The sequence below is a fragment of the Onthophagus taurus genome, chromosome 2, assembly GCF_036711975.1.
Source record: "Onthophagus taurus isolate NC chromosome 2, IU_Otau_3.0, whole genome shotgun sequence".
Classification (NCBI taxonomy): Eukaryota; Metazoa; Arthropoda; class Insecta; order Coleoptera; family Scarabaeidae; genus Onthophagus; species Onthophagus taurus.
Genome location: NC_091967.1, coordinates 23,165,040 through 23,186,511, shown reverse-complemented (window position 1 = coordinate 23,186,511; position 21,472 = coordinate 23,165,040). Strand labels below are relative to the sequence as shown.

The window sequence follows — 21,472 nt, the reverse complement described above, 5'->3', positions numbered from 1 at the left end:
TTTATACGAATTTTTAAAACTTAATCGACGAAAATAGCAAAATTCAAAAAAATTGTCGATCAGTCGACCATATGCAGGCCCATCATAGAATATGGATCAATACTGCTAAGCGACGAACCAAGAAGAACGAAGTACCACCTGGAAGTAGCGGAAAGATCTGCACTGAGATCCATCACCCGAATTAGGAACCCCCGTAATCCCCTCTTTAACCCTAGCCCCTAGCAATGATCTGCTATACCAACTTACCGATATCTATACCCGCCTTCAATCTTTGTCCGATAAATCCATCCTAAATTTTCCTACCAACGCCTTGCAACACACGCTTATATCGCCTCGATTTCTCCACCCTCGCAACAATCCACCTCTTCTCTTCCAAAAACTCCTGGCCTTCAGAGAAGACTGAAACAAGCCGCCGACTACAAAAATCACGGGCAGAAAGACCCTGGTCGGTAGCCCTATTCTCACCCCTTCACTTTTTTATTTTTGTTGTATACACATATTATAGGTATTTATATTGTTATTCTTATTTTTTTTTTATGTAGTGGGTACTGAATAAAATTTGTTTTTCTTCTTGTCGATCATTTCAAAATTTTTTTCTCAAAAAGTATAAGCGATTTTTCAACACGGCTTGTTGCATTAAAAAGAGGACACTTTAATTAATAATTGGTGATATTTCCACAAGGATCCTTTAAGAAATTAATTTTATAGCGAATTTTGAAAATTATCGATGAAAGTTGCAACATCGAAAATTTTATCAAAAAATATTATTTTCTCAAAAACTAAAAGCTATTTTTCAAAACGGGTTGGTTCATTGGAAAGAAGACACTTTTATTAACACTTTAGGAAATTTTTATACTCATATTCCAAGAACTGGATTTTTTACGAATTTTTAAAACTTAATCGGCGAAAATTGTTAAATTCAAAAAAATGTTCGATCATTTTAAGAATTTATTTCTCACGAACTGAAAGTTATTTTTCAAAACGTGTTGGTTTATTGGAAAGAGGACACACTTAAGAACACTTTGGAAAATTTTCATACTCATATTCCAAGAAATGGATTTTATACGAATTTTTAAAACTTAATCGGCGAAAATTGCAAAATTCAAAATAATTGTCGATCATTTCAAAATTTTTTTTCTCAAAAACTAAAAGCGATTTTTCAAAACGGCTTGTTGCATTAAAAAGAGGACACTTTAATTAATTATTGGTGATATTTCCACAGGGATCCTTCAAGAAATTAATTTTTTCTTCAAACGTCATTAAATGACAACTTTGTTGTCGTGTTTACTCGCGGTAGAAGTAAGTCATTGTTGCATAACGACGGTTGGTAAGATCAACATAGCAAAAAAGTACTTCAGCGTTATGGCGCTAAAGTAAATTTCACTTTAGCGCCATAGCGCTGAAGCACATGTCACTTTAGCGCCGTATTGGAAAAGATATTTTTTTGCTTCACGGACGCTAAGTAAAGATTTTAAAAATTAATAAAAAATGAAACTAACCTTTTAATTGTTTGCTTTCTTATTTTCATCTCAAATTAATATCACATAAAAAAACTAAATAAATTAAAGAACAAAACAAATAATTATCTCTTATATTTTAAATTTTAATAAACACAAAAAAATTGACACATTTTAAACTTTTTATGAAGAAATAAACCATTAAGTGACAATTGATTTTTTGAATAATTCTTTAAACATATAGTGTCATGATAGTGCAAAAAAGTTAATTTAATATTTTTTTATAACTAACAGTTAAAAGTTAAAATTCGCGCAAAACTGTTTACTTTTTTTTATTGGTTGTCAAATTTACGTCGTCGTTGCTAACGTTATTTTGTCATGACGTCCTTCGATTTCTCATTAATACATAATAAGTTAATTGTCATTTTATTAAATTTATTAAAATTTATATTGCAATTATTTGCAACGTTTGAAGAAAAAATACTATGTTTTATTCGGAAGAGAAGCAGATTCGTTTGTGGCTGGTCCGTCATTGCCGGACTCACTTCGTTCTTCCGGCAAACTGTCGGACACGCCACAATTTTAACGGCTCATCTGTCATTAGCGACTCACTGCGTTCGTCGCTAAGCGACAGACCACGCCATAAAAAGCACTGCTTCTCTTCCATATAAAACAATATACTATTTTCTTCAAACGTCATTAAATGACAACTTTGTTGTCGTGTTTACTCGCGGTAGAAGTAAGTCATTGTTGCATAACGACGGTTGCTAAGATCAACATAGCAAAAAAGTACTTCAGCGTTATGGCGCTAAAGTAAATTTCACTTTAGCGCCATAACATTGAAGAACATTTCACTTTAGCGCCGTATTATTTGCAACGTTTGAAGAAAAAATACTATGTTTTATTCGGAAGAGAAGCAGATTCGTTTGTGGCTGGTCCGTCATTGCCGGACTCACTTCGTTCGTCCGGCAAACTGTCGGACACGCCACAATTTTAACGGCTCATCTGTCATTAGCGACTCACTGCGTTCGTCGCTAAGCGACAGACCACGCCATAAAAAGCACTGCTTCTCTTCCATATAAAACAATATACTATTATAGCGAATTTTGAAAATTATCCATGAAAGTTGCAACATCGAAAATTTTATCAAAACTTCAAATATTATTTTCTCAAAAACTAAAAGCTATTTTTAAAAACGGGTTGGTTTATTGGAAAGAGAACACTTTTATTAACACTTTGGGAAATTTTCACACTTTTATTCCAAGAAATGGATTTTATACGAATTTTTAAAACTTAATCGGCGAAAATTGCAAAATTCAAAAAAATTGTCGATCATTTCAAAAATTTATTTCTCATGAACTGAAAGTGGTTTTTCAAAACGACTTTTTGCATTAAAAAGAGGATACTTTAATTAATAATTCGTGATATTTCCGCAAGGATCCTTCAAGAAATTAATTTTATAGCGAATTTTGAAAGTTATCGATGAAAATTGCAACATCGAAAATTTTATCAAAACTTCAAATATTAGTTTCCCAAAAACTATAAACTATTTTTCAAAACGGGTTGGTTCATTGGAAAGAAGACACTTTTATTAACACTTTAGGAAATTTTTATACTCATATTCCAAGAACTGGATTTTTTACGAATTTTTAAAACTTAATCGGCGAAAATTGTTAAATTCAAAAAAATGTTCGATCATTTTAAGAATTTATTTCTCACGAACTGAAAGTGGTTTTTCAAAACGACTTTGTGCATTAAAAAGAGGATACTTTAATTAATAATTGGTGATATTTCCACAAGGATCCTTCAAAAAATTAATTTTATAGCGAATTTTGAAAGTTGTCGATGAAAATTGCAACATCGAAAATTTTATCAAAACTTCAAATATTATTTTCTCAAAAAATATAAGCTATTTTTCAAAACGGGTTGGTTCATTGGAAAGAAGACACTTTTATTATTCCGTTCCACCACTTATAAATACTAAGTAAATTTCGAACAGATGAAAATTAGATAAAATCGTGGATTAACTTATTGTTGTTGGTAGAGCATGGGATTCGGAATACTTTAGAAATAAAGTTTTAATATAATAGTTGCACCAAGGATTAAACTTTTGAATGTGATACTGTTCGTCAAAATCAGTTAAGACGTTCTTTTGTCATAATCAAAACACTATATAGAAGTAAGATACCATCTACTTGAGGGCTAATTTTGCATAGATTTTATAAACTTTAATTTTTTGATTAAAAATTATTTTAATAAACCAGTTTATTTAATTAAGTGTTGTATGTAATAAATATTAATTTTTAAGATTGTGGGTGGTTTGTTTATCACAGTGTGTATCAGCTAAGAGTATTATAATTATAAAAACTAATCTGGATAACGTATTTCGTTGAATATTTTTCCGTTTAAAATGAAAATAAAACAGCATGTCATTTGCATAGAGGTATTCCATAAACGAAGAAATTGAGAAGGAGAAAGAGGTCGCTGTGGTGACCCGCCCTTGGAATACGGCCCCTTTTAAACGGGGTGACCCGATTAAATAATTTATAAATTGTAAATTGTCGTTAAAATTTTGAACTCCATTCAATTTAAAATTCAAATTTTTAAGTCCCACTTAATAACAATATCAAATCTAAATAAAAATTTTTAGTAAAACCATATAAAAATGACGCTTAAATTATTATTAATTACTGATACTTTTAATAAATTATTCAAAAAAAAAGTAGTATGTTTCTGTTGATTATGTTGTGTTTGCGTGACATTTTTTTTCTGAGTGAGATTTTGTCACAACCCCTTTTACAAATTGTCGACTATATTATTAACTAGGAAGGGTCGTAACGTGAGAAAATTCAAAGGAAATGCGTGCTGATTGATTCATCCTTGAGTGTAGGTAAAGTGAGAATTAGCGAGTTTGTGTTTCCCTTTTGAAAATTTATGCGCATTTATTTACGACTATGTACCTACACATTTCCTAACACACTATATAAAAAAGAAATAGCCTAATTTTCTCCTTTTGGGGTGTTTTCTTAAAATGATAAATCATTAATTTCACTGACCTCTCATGATTATTCATAAAAGCAAATTAAAACGAAACTCGAAAATATAATTATTTTTAATAACAATAATTTCCTTGCAAATTCTCTTTCTTTTTTTTTCGTAAGTGGATGCCTGAAACGTGTGTCACGAAACCAACCCCTTTTCAGTAAAAGCACAACCAACACACGTACCACCGGATCGCGTGATAAGGAAGGCGAAAAGTTCGAAAGCTTCGGATCTTCTAGTTTTGACCTTGAGCTACCCCCACTTTTAACGCCCTCTATGGCGTTTCATTAGCACAATCACTACACAGTTTATACATTATTTATCAGTTCGGCAAGTTCAGATCGACCACCTGAAAGTCACTTGACTCATTTCACCCGCGAACATCAGCCTGATAACAAGTCTTGATAGTTAAACATTTCGAAAATCGGTTCAAAAATTTCAACTTTATTCAAAATTACATTTTCGTTTGGTAACGAAATTAATAACCTAATGTTTGATATCGAACTGGATGATGATATTGAATTTGCTATTATTGGTGCTCCAACAGTAATGGTAAGGAAATAGACCTTTGTGAAACATAGTTTAATTTTTTATTAATGATTTTTTATTATAAAGTGGCTTATTCGGTTTTGCATAGATCGCATTTTGATTGTTTAGTTTAAAAGCGCCATAAATATGTAAATAAGCATGTATGATGTAGTTATATGCTTTATAAAAGGAAAAGGGAACAAAGTGTGGAATACTTTAAATACCTTCATGTCACATTTTTCATTTCACGTCGTACTAATTTAAATCATGTTAAATGGACATTGATAAGGAGTTTTTTTAATGAAAAAGTTTAAAAAATTAAAATAATATACATATTTTCTCAGTATAGATAACTTTCAGGACTCTCTATTAGGTCATCGACTTGGGGGTTTTCCGGTATAATTTTAAAAGTAGGTTACATAGCTTTATTACTTTCACATTTGTGCACAACTTGATTTAAATTTAATACAAAATCGAGCTGTGTAATGTCAGAACTTGACACTTCTGGATTTTAATCGTTGTGACAAAAATCTTAAGATCGTCAATACATGCTAACTAATACTGAGCATGAAACGCAGGAAACTATGTGGATTTTCCAATTTCTTTTCACTGCCGACCCTAAAAATGCAATGTATAAATTCTGTAATACTATCCTTGTATGTGTGACATGTTTTGAAGCAAGGTGCAAGACATTGACTTATCTCATTGACAAATAAGTTTCTTTGAGACCTCCCAACTGGTAATTATTTGTTTACTTTTTTGTAGTCCACAACCAGGTTGGGCTCCAATGAAGGGCGTTTTCGCTGCCTCTCTGGCCAGCTTGTACGTCTTCTTATTGCCCTCAATGTTGCTGTGACCTGGAACTCACCATAGGGTAACATTATTACCCCTAGCGAGTTCTCTCAGGTTGCTGGTACATTCTCTGATCAGTGCTGAGTCACACGTGCAGGCTTGAATTTACTTTAAGGCGTCCCGACTGTCTGTGAAAATGTTTATGGATGCACCTTTCTGTCCCTTCTGTAGGTTTAAAGCGGTGCAGAAGTTTATACCATGAACTTCTGCTTGGAAAATTGTTATATCCGAGCTGAGGGGCAGTTTACTGATGCCCATACCTACTCCGGATCTAACTGTCTTTGAAGCATCGGTGTACTAGGCTAGGACTCCTCTTTTAAGTTGAGGCTCACCCTTCGCCCAATTATCCCTGCTTCTAAATATGACCTTATACCTTATACGGCTAGTTGAAATTATATTCTGTTGGTATAAGGTACGTTTTAATTTCAGTCAGGTGATTTAGACATGGTTTCTTGAGGATTTCGAGGTGTCTTCTGAGGTTACCCTGCATCAACTTGAGTGAAGAAACTGTTTTCAGTGATAAGGCACATAAAGCTGCCTGCTTTTGAATATATAAATGGAGTGGTGTGAGACTGAGCAGGGCTTCCAAAGCAGCCGTCGGACAAGATGTCATTGCACCCGTTATATTAAGACATGCTAACCGATGGATTTGTGCCAGCTGTTGTTGTGCTGTTTTATGTTTTGTTTTTGGGCATCAAACCAATGAGGCGTAGGCGACCGCTTTCTGGTAAGCATGTTGGCTAGGGTGGAGTGGATTGGTTACTAGCACTCCATTCTTAATGTATTGATCGATTACGTTTTCCATCCCTTTAAGGAGAAATTAAGTTAGGCTAATTGGTCTGTATGCCTTCGTCGACGTTTAAACGCGTACCACTTTAGGTATGAAGACCACCTTTACTTTCCTCCATAGTGTGGGTATATAGCTAAAGCTGTAGCTAGCTATATATAGGGATATTATTACTGGAAGAAGGTCTTCTAAGCCTTTTTGCAGAAAAATAGGCAGAATTTCATCTCCTCCAGGCGATTTTAGGGGCTTGAAATTAGAAATAGCCCTTACTCTGTTGGGTGTAAAAATATTCCCAGTTATGCTGCGAACCCTACCTGATGGACGGGTTATGTCCATTACTTTAGGGTTGTCATGTGCGTAATAGGTACAGTAAATCTGCAATATGTGCTTATTAAGCTTGTTGTACATAATGTCTCACTGGAAAAACCTTAACGGTCACTGTTCTTTATGGCATGAAGAACAAGACGAATACTTTAAAATAATAGAATTGATTCAATAGAAAAATATCTCATTCTTCCATCATCGTGCCACTTTTTAGTCACTGTCGTCCCTTTATAGCCTTCTTGCAATTTCTCTCCTCTCTGCTCCATCCTCATCTGTTCAGTGTCTTTCACCAATATTAGCTTTTGTTTAGTTCCTTTCTTGCATATATAGACCCTGCTAGGCTATATAAAAACGATTGTATGTCGCTGTGTATTTAAAAGTTACAAACATTTTGTCGACTAAATTAACTCCAGATTTGATATTATTATGCTAAATTTTTTATCATTTCTAGTGTTCTTGCCAATTGCCATAGACAATTTATTACAGAGGAAGGTAATAAATAATTTTTAAATACTTTTGAGCTAAATCATGGACAGAAAATAGCGAACACATTAATAACTTAATATGACTAGGGTCAATTTTTAAAGATACTGTGTATAGGCGAGTAAGCAAAACATTACTTACTGATATGGAACTGAAAATGATAGGTGACAATAATTTAGACAACACACATAAAGATCTAAATGCTCCAAGAATAAGAATTGCACCTAAAAGTTTTGAGATTGAAACATCACACAAGAAGTTTTAAATGATCTGCCAAAATTAAAATTCCATTACTTTCGATCATCTAAGAAATCTGATGTAGTACAATCCCAAAAATCAGTTGTATCGTTTCTATAAAGAACAATATAATAAATCCCTGTTAATTTAGTTTGATTTAATACGTCATCCACACATGTATTTACGACCTTTTAACACCTAATAAAAACAATGCAATTAATATCTGTTAGGAATTTAAAACAATAAATATTGATAAAGACATTGAACATGAGTAAAGGGTAGAACATGGGATAATGAGTAATAAGGTTGGAAAGCAAAAGTCTAAGAAGATTAAAAATGGGTGCAGTAAATCTGCAGTATGTGCTGATCAAGCTTGTTGTACATAATTTCACAATTCTCACTGGAAAAACCTTAACGGTCACTGTTCCTTATGGAATGAAGAACAAGACGAATACTTTAAAATATTAGAATTGATTCAATAGAAAAATATCTCATACTTCCATCATCATGCATCGTCCCTTTATAGCCTTCTTGCAGTTTCCCTCCTCTTTGCTCAATCCTCATCTGTTCAGTCTCTTTCACCAATATTAGCTTTTGTTTAGTTCGTTTCTTGCCTATATGTATAGGTCCTGCTAGGCTTTATCAATCGTCTTACTTCTATTACCAGTATCTTACCAGCCTTCCACTGCCAGCCACCTTAGCAGTTTTCCTCCTCGTGCCCAGAACAATTTTTCTCTTTCTAGTCTGTATTCAGTCTATATTCAGTGTTCATCATTTATTATTCAGTTCAGGTCTTTCCTGTCTTCTCAATTTCTGTTCAATTTCTTAATATTATTAACAGTATTTTTCAAATGTTTCTCACTCTATCAACTTCCTTTTAAGTCTTTTCAGTTTCCCTGTGTTCACCCTAGTCCCTTCCTCTCGTTACAGTCTTTGTCGGTTTCTTTAGTCTTTTAGGATCCTCTTTTCTCTTCTCTGTCTAGGATCTTTCTTGCCAGTACAGTCTCTTTTCTATTTCTATCACTCTTCCTACACTATTTTTCTTCCAGTCCTTATTCAATCTATTTCTATTCTATCCAGTTTCTGTCGAGTATTTTTTTTATATTATTAGACTAAATCTTACCTAACTTGCTTTGTTGCATTTATAGTCTCTTCCAGTCTCTTTCCTATATTACCAGTCTCTACTAGCCTTACACTACTCTATCAAGTCCCTTGATAGTCTCCCTCCTCAGTCTCTGTTCAGTTTTTCTTTTTTATTACCTTTCTTCTTGTTATCTTTTCAATCTCTTTGTGATATTTTCAGTGTCTTTGATATGTTCGTCACCTCTGTCACGTTCCTTCTTAGCCTTCCAACTTAGTCCCCTCCTCTCTTTATAGTCTTTGTCAATCTTTTTCTGCTATTCTTTTTCTCTTTTTTGTTTATCCTCTCTGTCCAATTTTTTTCTTTTCTTTCCAAGTTCTGTTCAATTTCTCTCTGCTATTATCAGACTACATCTATCCTGTCTTTTCTTCTAATATCAATTTCTTTCCGGTTTTCCACTTCTTTGTCTAGAATCTTTCTTACCTTTACAGGATCTTCTCAAATCGTCACCTCCCTGTTCAGCCTTTGCTTTCTCTTATCAGTACGTGTTCTATATGTTTCGTCTCTTTCCAGGTTTTCTCTTTTCTGTTTTGTGTGTTTTTGCCTTTACAATCTTCTTCCAATCTTCTTTATCTGGACAATGATAAATCCGGTTTCTGTTCTGTCTCTCTTTTGCATTACCAGTCTCTTTCCAGTCTTTCCTTTTTCTATACGGTACCTTTCATACCGTTACTAGTCACCTTATTCTGTTACCAGCCTGTGTTCATCCTGTTTTTTCTATTTCCTTCAAGTTATTAAAATAATAATAATAACAATTTTTAGAATATATAACAAATAAAAATTTATCCAATAATGAAAGGCGGCTAAAAATCGTGTGATGTCAATGTTTATTTATTGATGAGGTTGTCATGTCTTTGCTTCTGCTACAATATTAGTTATGACAATGTGTTTCCTATCATGATAGTATTCCTACTTTTTCTGTATCACAGAGTAGTGTAGTGTAGTGTGTTAAAGATGTACTTGAATATATAGTAGTACTTTTGAATTTAGCTGCTAGTTCCATAAGTATACTCATTTCATGTCAAATTATGTTACCCATGTGACGACTGTGATTCCCTCATTTCCCAAACTTGCCCTATTTTTCTGCTACCAGTAGTGTTTAAGATGGTATTTTTGATAACCGATGGTATTACAGTTGTGATGAGTTCTGATGAAGATTAAAACAAGATCTGGTTGCAATATTTTGGGTTTCTTGTGGATCTTACAGAAAAACTAATTTAGCTTAATTTGGCATTTGAAGAGAGAAACAAGGAATTGGCGGGGATGATTTCAAATGTACAAGCATTTCCCAAAAAGCTAAAGTCTTGGGAACAACTGCAATACCAAGCTTTTTCAGAATGATATCCTTTGCAATTCAAGTACAGTAAACACCATTTCTAGCTTAAAGTATGCCTCCAAATCTTGAAATGAGATTACTGATAACACAATTTATATCTTCATATTTCATTAACATTGAAAATTTTCAACTTGTTTTATGAATTACTTTGGTGAAGAAAGCATTGTGATAGAAATTGAAGTTATTACGTTTTAAAATGATGCAGTTTTAAAATGTTTGATGTCAAATGCAAAAAACGTAGATATTTAAAATTTGAGTTGAGAAAATGACTCATTTCCTAATTCCTATATAAAAGCTTTTCCCCTGTTTCCTTTTAATCACTCTAGCTATATCATTTGGAAATTTTCCAAGAAAATATACCAATTCATTATAATCATTCCATAATTATAGTTTCCAGTTACTAAATTGGCTTCAACTCAACCCAACTATTTCACAATTCCACCTTTTCTACGCTTCTTAAAGCGGAAGTAATTAAACTAACTTCACATATATGAAAATACGTTCCCTTTTCTCATCGATTTTCTTTTGAACGCTTCGTACCCGGTTAAAATAATTTATAGCGTATTTTTTTTTTGTTCTACTTGATTTTTATCGTTTTGTTTTTAGGCGGCTAGTTACGGTAAGAAAAACGGCATTTGGTACGCCGCCCCCGGTGGCCAAGGGTGGAGTAAAGCCCCCAGCAGGAAGGCCTCTATTATTGAAACCGACGTTCCACCGCCAGGTGGCGGCACAAGTATCAAACCAAGTTCCGGAAGAGTAATACGAATCATTAATAATATGGATCACACTGTACAAGTAAGAAAATAATACATAAAAGAAATGTTTTTTAAAATAACCATTTTTTTAGTGTCGTGTACTTTTAAATCTTCGCACCACTCAACCGTTCGAAGAAGTGCTAGAAGATTTAGGACAAGTTCTTAAAATGAACGGCGCGAAAAGAATGTACACAGTTTCCGGGCAAGAAGTGCGAAGTTTTTCGCAACTCCGTAATGAATTTGCAGATGTAGATACGTTTTATTTGGGAGTTGGAGCGATGGGGGCTGCGGTGATGATGTCGCCGGTTCGTAAATCGAGAGCTCGTCAACCACAAACAGCGATTGTTGAAGATATAAGTAAGAGGAGAGCGCGAAGCAAAAGTCGACCGAGGACTTTATATGCTCCTGAAAGCGAAATTATTAGAAACACCGGTAAAATAAGTCAAAAATGATATATTAAATAGTTATCTAATAAAATTTTATATGTAGACTATACTTTATTAGAAGTGCTCAAAGAAGAACCAATTCGAGTAACGATAAAAGGATTACGACGAACTTTTTATCCGCCAATACATCATGCTCCAATGGATAATACACCACCTGAGAAGAAAATGCAATTAGAATGGGTGTATCCTTATAAAAAATAAATAACATAAATTAGTGATGGAACGGGTAGTGATTTTGCGAAAAGTCGGATACCGGATATTCGGCATCCTCTTCGGCCGGATATCTGGTTATCCGGCATATCTATCCGGCCTTTATGGCTAATTTCTATTTATTTAGATCCAAGATACAAAACGAACTTTTTTGACGCTGATTTAACCAACGAAGTAACTCTAAACAGAGGATACTTTAATTAATAATTGGTGATATTTTCACAAGGATCCTTCAAGAAATTAATTTTATAGCGAATTTTGAAAATTATCGATAAAAATTGCAACATCGAAAATTTTATCAAAACTTCAAATAATGTTCTCTCAAAAACTAAAAGTTATCTTTCAAAACGGGTTGGTTCATTGAAAAGAGGACACTTTTATTAACACTTTGGGAAATTTTCATACTCATATTCCAAGATATGGATTTTATATGAATTTTTAAAGCTTAATCGACGAAAATTGTAAAATTCGAAAAAATTGTCGATCGTTTCAAAAATTTATTTCTCAAGAACTGAACGTGATTTTTCAAAACGGCTTGTTGCATTAAAAAGAGGATACATTAACTAATAATTGGTGATATTTCCACAAGGATCCTTCAAGAAATTAATTTTATAGCGAATTTTGAAAATTATCGATGGAAATTGCAACATCGAAAATTTTATCAAAACTTCAAATATTGTTTTCTCAAAAACTAAAGGTTATTTTTCAAAACGGGTTGGTTTATTGGAAAGACGACACTTTTATTGACACTTTGGGAAATTTTCATACTCATATTCCAAGAAATGGATTTTATACGAATTTTTAAAACTTAATCGGAGAAAATTGCAAAATTCGAAAAAATGTTCGATCATTTCAAAAATTTTCTTCTCAAGAACTAAAAGTGATTTTTCAAAACAGCTTGTTGCATTAAAAAGAAGATACTTTAATTAACAATTGGTGATATTTCCACAAGGATCCTTCAAGAAATTAATTTTATAGCGAATTTTGAAAATTATTGATGGAAATCGCAACATCGAAAATTTTATCAAAACTTCAAATAATGTTTTCTCAAAAACTAAAAGTTATTTTTCAAAACGGGTTGGTTCATTGGAAAGAGGACACCTTTATTAACACTTTGGGAAATTTTCATACTCATATTCCAAGAAGTGGATTTTATACGAATTTTTAAAACATAATCGGCGAAAATTGCAAAATTCGAAAAAATGTTCGATCATTTCAAAAATTTTCTTCTCAAGAACTAAAAGTGATTTTTCAAAACAGCTTGTTGCATTAAAAAGAAGATACTTTAATTAATAATTGGTTGATATTTCCACAAGGATCCTTCAAGAAATTAATTTTATAGGGAATTTTGAAAATTATCGTTGAAAATTGCAACATCGAAAATTTTATCAAAACTTCAAATATTGTTTTCTCAAAAACTAAAAGTTATTTTTCAAAACGGGTTGGTTCATTGGAAAGAGGACACCTTTATTAACACTTTGGGAAATTTTCATACCCATATTCCAAGATATGGATTTTATATGAATTTTTAAAGCTTAATCGACGAAAATTGTAAAATTCGAAAAAATTGTCGATCGTTTCAAAAATTTATTTCTCAAGAACTGAACGTGATTTTTCAAAACGGCTTGTTGCATTAAAAAGAGGATACATTAACTAATAATTGGTGATATTTCCAGAAGGATCCTTCAAGAAATTAATTTTATAGCGAATTTTGAAAATTATCGATGGAAATTGCAACATCGAAAATTTTATCAAAACTTCAAATATTGTTTTCTCAAAAACTAAAGGTTATTTTTCAAAACGGGTTGGTTTATTGGAAAGACGACACTTTTATTGACACTTTGGGAAATTTTCATACTCATATTCCAAGAAATGGATTTTATACGAATTTTTAAAACTTAATCGGAGAAAATTGCAAAATTCGAAAAAATGTTCGATCATTTCAAAAATTTTCTTCTCAAGAACTAAAAGTGATTTTTCAAAACAGCTTGTTGCATTAAAAAGAGGATACTTTAATTAACAATTGGTGATATTTCCACAAGGATCCTTCAAGAAATTAATTTTATAGCGAATTTTGAAAATTATTGATGGAAATCGCAACATCGAAAATTTTATCAAAACTTCAAATATTATTTTCTCAAAAACTAAAAGATATTTTTCAAAACGGGTTGGTTCATTGGAAAAAGGACACTTTTATTAACACTTTAGGAAATTTTCATACTCATATTCCAAGAAATGGATTTTATACAAATTTTTAAAAGTTAATCGGCGAAAATTGCAAAATTCGAAAAAATTGTCGATCATTTCAAAAATTTATTTCTGAGGAAGTAAAAGTGATTTTTCAAAACTGCTTGTTGCATTAAAAAGAGGATACCTTAATTAATAATTGGTGATATTTCCACAAAGATCCTTCAAGAAATTAATTTTATAGCGAATTTTGAAAATTATCGATGAAAATTGCAACATTGAAAATTTTATGAAAACTTTAAATATTGTTTTCTCAAAAATTAAAAGATATTTTTCGAAATGGGTTGGTTTATAGGAAAGAGGACACTTTTATTAACACTTTGGGAAATTTTCATACTCATATTCCAAGTAATGGATTTTATACGAATTTTTAAAACTTAATTGACGAAAATTGCAAAATTCGAAAAAATTATCGATCATTTTAAAAATTTATTTCTCAAAAACTAAAAGTGATTATTCAAAACGGCTTGTTGCATTAAAAAGAAGATACTTTAATTAATAATTGGTGATATTTCCACAAGGATCCTTCAAGAAATTAATTTTATAGCGAATTTTGAAAATTATCGATGAAAATTGCAACATCGAAAATTTTATCAAAACTTCAAAGATTGTTTTCTCAAAAACTAAAAGTTATTTTTCAAAACGGGTTGGTTCATTGGAAAGAGGACACTTTTATTAACACTTTGGGATATTTTCATACTCATATTCCAAGAAGTGGATTTTATACGAATTTTTAAAACTTAATCGGCGGAAATTGCAAAATTCGAAAATATTATCGATCATTTCAAAAATGTATTTCGCAAGAACTAAAAGCGATTATTCAAAACGGCTTGTTGCATTAAAAAGAAGATACTTTAATAAAAAAATTTCGTTCCACCACTAATATAAATCTTAGTATAATTTTCAAAAAAAAATATATTTTTCTTAATTTTTATATCGTAGTTATGGGTATAGAGGAACAGATTCTAGAAGAAATTTGTGGGTTCTTCCAACTGGGGAACTTCTTTATTTTGTTGCAGCGGTTGCTGTAATGTACGATAGAGATGAAGAAACTCAAAGACATTATGTGGGACATACTGAAGATATTCAATGGTAACACAAATTTAAATAAAAAAATTTTTGTTATCAAATTTTTTTGACAGCATGGATTTGCATCCATCACGAGAGATGGTTGCTTCCGGTCAAAAAGCGGGTCGAAATCGAAAAACGCAAGCTCATATTCGAATATGGAGCACGGAAACTTTACAAACTTTATACGTTTTTGGAATGGGCGAGTTTGAAGTGGGAGTTGCAGCCGTCGCTTTTTCTCAACTAGTAAAAAATTAATTCATTCTTATTCTTCAAATTTATTTTATGTTTTTAGAACGGTGGAAGTTATGTTTTAGCAGTAGACGGGGGGAGAGAAAGCATTTTATCTGTTTGGCAATGGCAATGGGGACATCTTTTAGGAAAAGTAGCTGTAAGTAAAAAGAATTACAAAAAATTCAACACTCACTTTATTATTATTTTTAGACGTTACAAGAAGAATTAACAGGAGCAGTTTTCCACCCATTAGATGACAACTTATTAATAACTCACGGTAAAGGTCACTTAACCTTTTGGAATCGGAGAAAAGATGGCTTTTTTGAGCGTACCGATATCATCAAACCAGTAAATATTGTAACCATACCCAACATTTTTCCACTTTCATTAACAACTCAACTTTTTTTTTCGTTTTTTTAAACTTTTTCTTAAAGCCCTCAAGAACTTTAATCACCAGCCTTCAATTCGAACAAGATGGAGATGTAATCACCGCAGATAGCGACGGATTTATCACGATTTACAGCGTAGACAGCGATGGTGCTTATTTCGTCCGAATGGAATTCGAAGCTCATAATAAAGGGGTCAGTTCGTTGGTTATGTTATCGGAAGGAACTCTTTTGAGCGGCGGCGAAAAAGATCGTAAAATCGCCGCTTGGGATTCGTTACAAAATTACAAACGGATTACGGATACGAAACTTCCTGAAGCCGCTGGCGGGGTTCGTTCGATTTATCCGCAACGTCCCGGAAGAAACGATGGGAATATTTATGTTGGAACAACTAAAAACAACATTTTGGAAGGATCCTTGCAACGACGGTTTAACCAGGTCGTTTTTGGTCATGGAAGACAACTTTGGGGTTTAGCCGTTCACCCAGATGATGAACTTTTCGCAACCGCCGGTCATGATAAAAATATCGCTTTGTGGCGGAAAAATAAATTATTATGGACGACTCAGGTGGGATACGAGTGTATTTCTTTGGGTTTCCATCCGTTTGGAATTGTTTTGGCGGCCGGAAGCACCGAGGGACATTTAATTATTATTAATGCGGAGTCTGGAGCAGTTGCAGCTACCGTTAGAGTTTGTGGATCTCCATTAAACTGTGTGGGATATAATCCAGGTTTGTTTGTTTAAAGTTATTTAATTATCTAATTAATATTTATCTTATAAAAGACGAGGAAATGTTGGAAAAAGACTATTATTACGATTATTTTTTTAATGAAATCGTTAATTTAATCGAAATAGTAAACAGTACATAGGTAGTGTAGTGTAAATTAAGGTTGACGTATTTGCAGAATAATCTCTGTAGTTATAAGGGTACAAAGTTGTCGTAAAACCAAACCACACAAAGCAAAGAAAAACTTGTTTTAATTGTAGAAACTACATTTTATACCATTTTGAAAAGAATTAATATAATAAATTAATTTATGTTTTAAAAATAGTCTCTTGCTGAAAACTGAAAATTTAAAAAAGTTACCTTGTCTTTGATTGAAGAAATTAAAATATGTTTTATATCTTAAATTAAACATAAATTAATCTAAATGATATAGGCATAATATGATTTAATATAAAAAGTTTCCTGAAAAATGTCTTATAAGAAAACCTGGTTGGATCATATCAAAAATAGGAAAATTTAAAGTAATCACCTCTACCTTTAATTTGAGTAATAAGGAAACAATTTATATGATATAGATGTAATAAAATTTGATATAAAAAATTTCCCGAAAAAAACACTTATAAGAATATCTGTTCATTTGGGTTATGTCAGAAAAATTGAAAATTTAAAGAAGTTACCTTGATTTTGATTGAAAGGAGTTAGGAAATGATTTATATCTTAAATTAAACCTAAATTTGTCTAAGTGATATAGGCATAATATAATTTAATATAAAAAGTCTTGAAAAATATCTTATAAGAAAATCTGGTTGGATCATATCAGAATTCCGTTAACTGTTACCGTTACTCCACCCTCATCAAAAAAGTAAGGACCCAACACCCCAAAATCAGATACTGCACATCAGACTGCAATCTTCGGACTGTGAAGCGGGCGCTCATATACTCTCCGTAGATTATTTTCTGACCAATAGCGGAAATTCTGCTTATTCACAGTTCCCGAGACATGGTTTGTACAAACCAAAAAACGATGATTCAAAATTTCCTGTACGCCTGATAAAGTGATTATGCAAACGTATCTCATTACTATTCCTTTAACCAGCCTCTCCCCGTGTCCCAACGTCTCCTCGCTGCCACCACTTCCCCCATCCATCTCCTTCCCTACGCCCTCTCCCCCAACACCTGCCTCCAATCTATCACCTCCTTCCTCAACTCACTACACTCCACCAGCAGATGGTGTGAAGACTCCAGCCCTCCCCACAAAGTCTGCACCCCTTCTCTTCATCTTCTATTCAATATCTGTTGGCCCTTTTTTCATTGCCACACCTAAACCTGGCTACCAACTCCTCATTTCCCTCCGTCATCAGCTACTTGGGTAGACTCTCTGCTACAATTTCACTGTATTTTGAATTGTATCTGGTTTCCCTTGTCGCCGGCCTTCTCTCTCGCATTCCTGCATCCCTGTTCCAGCTTTCCAGTTGTTTCCACATCTCAATTCCCTCTTTTCTTTTCCTGTTCACTTCTTCCGTTGAATATCCCACTCTTCTGTAGTATTCCTCCCTTTCCTGCCCATAACGCTCCTTACTTACCTCAATATGTCTGTAGCACTCCCCCAAGCTTTTACAATGCCCTCTACCTTCCACCTAATCCTGAAAACCCACCGCTCGCTTACCCTCCTCCACCCTCACCTTCTCTACCTTAATTTCTCCCCTTCATTTCCAGTACCTGGTCTGTACATCCTCTAAGAGCCCTTCCATCCCCATATCTCCTATTCTATTTCCTTGTTCCCACATCTTTCTCAAAAATCCTCTCACACCATCCCAAAACCTTATTCGTCTTCGCTGCCAACATTTTAATATGTCAGTCACTTCCACGATCACCTTCCCTTCCCATCCCTAGTCTTCAATCTTCCGTCGATCCCTTTTACAGAACTTCATTATTTTCGTTTTGTCAACGTTCACCTCCAAATCCTTCCGGCTAAAATATCTTTCCAGCGACCGCATTATTACCATCATTAAGTTATCGGCCGTAGAAAAAGAAGTAAAAGATTCATGTTTATTGCCCGGCTTCACTTTCCTTATTGTACTAAAACTTCTCACGGCGGAACTGTTTGTTAGTAGAAAAATCGCAAAAGTAATTATTGCTGGAAATAGTTAAGTGTTCTTCAAATCCTTTTATAAAAATTTTCTATAGAATAAAATTGTTGAACACATTGTAGCTTGGTCATCGAATATGTTGGATTCATTATCATCATCATTTGTGACGTTATAATCCTCTGCGTGTCTTGGACTTCCAAAGTTTCTTCCTCTATTGTTATCCAACCTTTGCTCAATACAACCTTGGCTGCGTATTCGTCATTGTTGTGTGTAGCTGTATCCAATCTCTAAATTCGACTGTGAGTGCGTATTCTGTTATCATGTCCTCCAACTTGAATTTAGGCCTTCCTTATTTCCGCTTTTCTTGTGGTTTGGCATGCGTGATACATTCGGTACATTTATATATGTATCTGATGCTAGTTCTGCACAGCTTTTTCCATTGCAATAACATGACATTAAGTCTAACCATGACATCTGGTTCCAATTCTTTTCCTAATAGTTGGTATACTCGTAATTCAAAGTTGTATCTGCATCGTCATGTTCCAATCTCACACGTACTTTCAAAAATGTTTCAAAGAATTTTCCTTTTAAAGATGAGCAGAGGAATCGCGGGTAGTATAAGATATTTTTTACTAATGCGGCTAGACAGTTATATAGCATCTACAGAAGCATATATAGAAACTATATAGGATATCATATAGTTTGGCTTGTATGCTCTTATAAATGGACTTGGTATCGATGGAATCCACTTTGATACTCTTCTAGAAGCTTTTCTGTATAAACAAACAGGCTTTATATGGTACATTGAACAATACTTTATGTGCTATGTTTAACATAACCTCTATAATTTTCACACTTCGCATTCATAGGGCAGATGATCTCCAGGTTCCTATTTTCGGGCATTTCTTTTGTAGTCCATATTTGCTCATATATTTTGTGTAACTGACAGATCAGTTAAGCCCTTTCAGCAGGGATTTTCTTACTGCCAGGTGACTTATTATGTCATAGCTTTTATAAGGTTCTTTAAGAGGCCTTTAACAGCAATCTCAAAGTTTTTAGATTTTATTAATGCAAGCTATTAACCTTTCTTTTTTTTAGTCTTTTACCGAATAATTCTTCTGCTTCAGAAAGGGCTCCGCCAGCACTTTGTCTTCTCTAATAAATAGGTATTGCTCGTTTATTCTGACCATCATGTGCGGATAGTTAAACTTTTCTATGGACAGCTTTGTGTTCGTTATAAGTAAGGTCCAGATCTTCCACCAATCTGTCGTTTTTTACTTCTCTGCCAGTGCTGGAAGGCTGGTATAGCCTTAGAGCTTGTTCAAAAATTCATTCGAGTTTTCCAGATATTCACCACTGGCGAAAGTTTCTTGTCTTCAGCAAGATCGTATGTCGAAATATTTGTATAGGAATATTTTTGCGTACTGATCAATTTAGATCTTCTTAGAAAAAAAATTCTTTATAAACTTTTTTTTTTAATTTACTATATGTGTACAAATCATTATAATAATCAAATGGGTGGTTTTTAAGATATAATCAATAGAAATATAATTTTCATCTTAACTTCCAACCTTTATACGTCCTTTTTCTGCACAACAAAAAATAAATCAACCTTTATTTAACACATCCTAAATTTTAAATTGTTATTGTGATATTAATGTTATGTTTGTAGGTGGTGATATGATAGCGATTGCTTCGCAGAATGGAAGCGTATATATTTTTAGAGTGAGTCGAGATGGATTTTCTTATAAAAAGTCCAATAAGATTCGTGGAAGTCAACCGTTGATGCAATTGGACTGGAGCACGGATAGTAACTATGTTCAAACGGTCACTGCCGATTATGATCTGTCATTTTGTGAGTTTATAATTGTTTAAGTTTATATTTCAAAATTGTCCTCTCTAGATATTAATTCATTAAGAAAAAGCCTGCAGTTAATGCAAAAACCAATTTATCAATTTTATAAGAAATTAAAAGTTCTTATTACTGTTTGCTTTTTGTTTACGAAATGTTACAATAATTGTTAAGCTAAAGTTTTCAGACCTTAGAAGAGAACATTATATTTGAATTAATCCAAAGAAATGATGTAATGGCTTTTTATTAATTCTAGCTCAACAAATATTGTACCGATGATATTGTGTCATAGTAAAATGTAATACTTAATTTATGAAAATGTGTGCTTTTTTAGGGGATATCAAATCTTTGTCACCCGAAAAAAGTCCAATAGCAATGAAAGACATAAAATGGTACACTCATAATTCAACAGTTGGATTCCTTGTTGCGGGTAATTTCTGTAATTAACGGTTTAAACAAAATCTATCCTTATATAAATTCAGGTATTTGGAATAACCGATTTTATCCAATGACATCCATAATAAGTACTGCCAGTCGATCAGCAGCTCACGATTTATTAATTAGTGGTGATACTGACGGATATTTACGATTATTCAGGTAAATAAAGCTCATTTAACACATACATAATTTTCCTAGTGGAGGTTGAATCATTTTATAAATATCTGTTACCTATTTTAAGATACAAATCGTGAATCTAATCTATCATAATATGTATAACTTCTTCCTCCAATCTATTGTCAATATGAAAAAGAATCAATTTATCAAAAGATAAACGGAGAAATGTAAGGTTTGTCCCAATAAAATTACAATGTGGAAAGATGGCTCAATAAAAGAATTACCTTCTTCCACTGCAAAGAATTTAATCTTATTTTAGATTGTAAAATAAGATCGAGCACTTTAACATAAATGTTGGAACATTAAATTGAAACTAGAACTAACACTAAACCTTGAACAAGAAACTTCAAAACGGATGCCATGTTGCAACCTTCTTCAGAAACACGTTCAAAAAGACTATTTAACTTTGAACTTATGGTTGTCATGGTATGAATCTTCAATTATGCTATCACATTTGAATGACACAAAAATCGAGTGTTATGGCAGTAATTTTAAATCTGTAATGAAAACGACACAGAAAGATTCAACAGATCCCTAATTTTTGTTAGTCTTGGATGTGCAACGACTGCTGGAAAAGACGGACGGAATTTAGTTATTAATGATTAATAATCAGGTTCGGCAAATTGCAAACTTTGTTAACCTTAAAGAGACAAAA

General features: G+C 32.9%; 1 protein-coding gene across 1 annotated transcript in view; it reads left to right on the top strand.

The window, feature by feature from the left end:
* DCX-EMA (Doublecortin-domain-containing echinoderm-microtubule-associated protein) overlaps nucleotides 1-21,472 on the top strand; it is a 66,061-nt gene that overhangs the window by 39,023 nt on the left and 5,566 nt on the right. Inside the window, exons 4-14 of the mRNA XM_023047890.2 lie at nucleotides 10,794-10,982; nucleotides 11,035-11,374; nucleotides 11,432-11,570; nucleotides 14,788-14,937; nucleotides 14,988-15,159; nucleotides 15,209-15,304; nucleotides 15,358-15,495; nucleotides 15,582-16,263; nucleotides 20,023-20,205; nucleotides 20,537-20,632; nucleotides 20,685-20,799. Coding sequence (XP_022903658.2) covers nucleotides 10,794-10,982; nucleotides 11,035-11,374; nucleotides 11,432-11,570; nucleotides 14,788-14,937; nucleotides 14,988-15,159; nucleotides 15,209-15,304; nucleotides 15,358-15,495; nucleotides 15,582-16,263; nucleotides 20,023-20,205; nucleotides 20,537-20,632; nucleotides 20,685-20,799 — 2,300 coding nt within the window. The remainder of the gene's footprint in view (nucleotides 1-10,793; nucleotides 10,983-11,034; nucleotides 11,375-11,431; nucleotides 11,571-14,787; nucleotides 14,938-14,987; nucleotides 15,160-15,208; nucleotides 15,305-15,357; nucleotides 15,496-15,581; nucleotides 16,264-20,022; nucleotides 20,206-20,536; nucleotides 20,633-20,684; nucleotides 20,800-21,472) is intronic.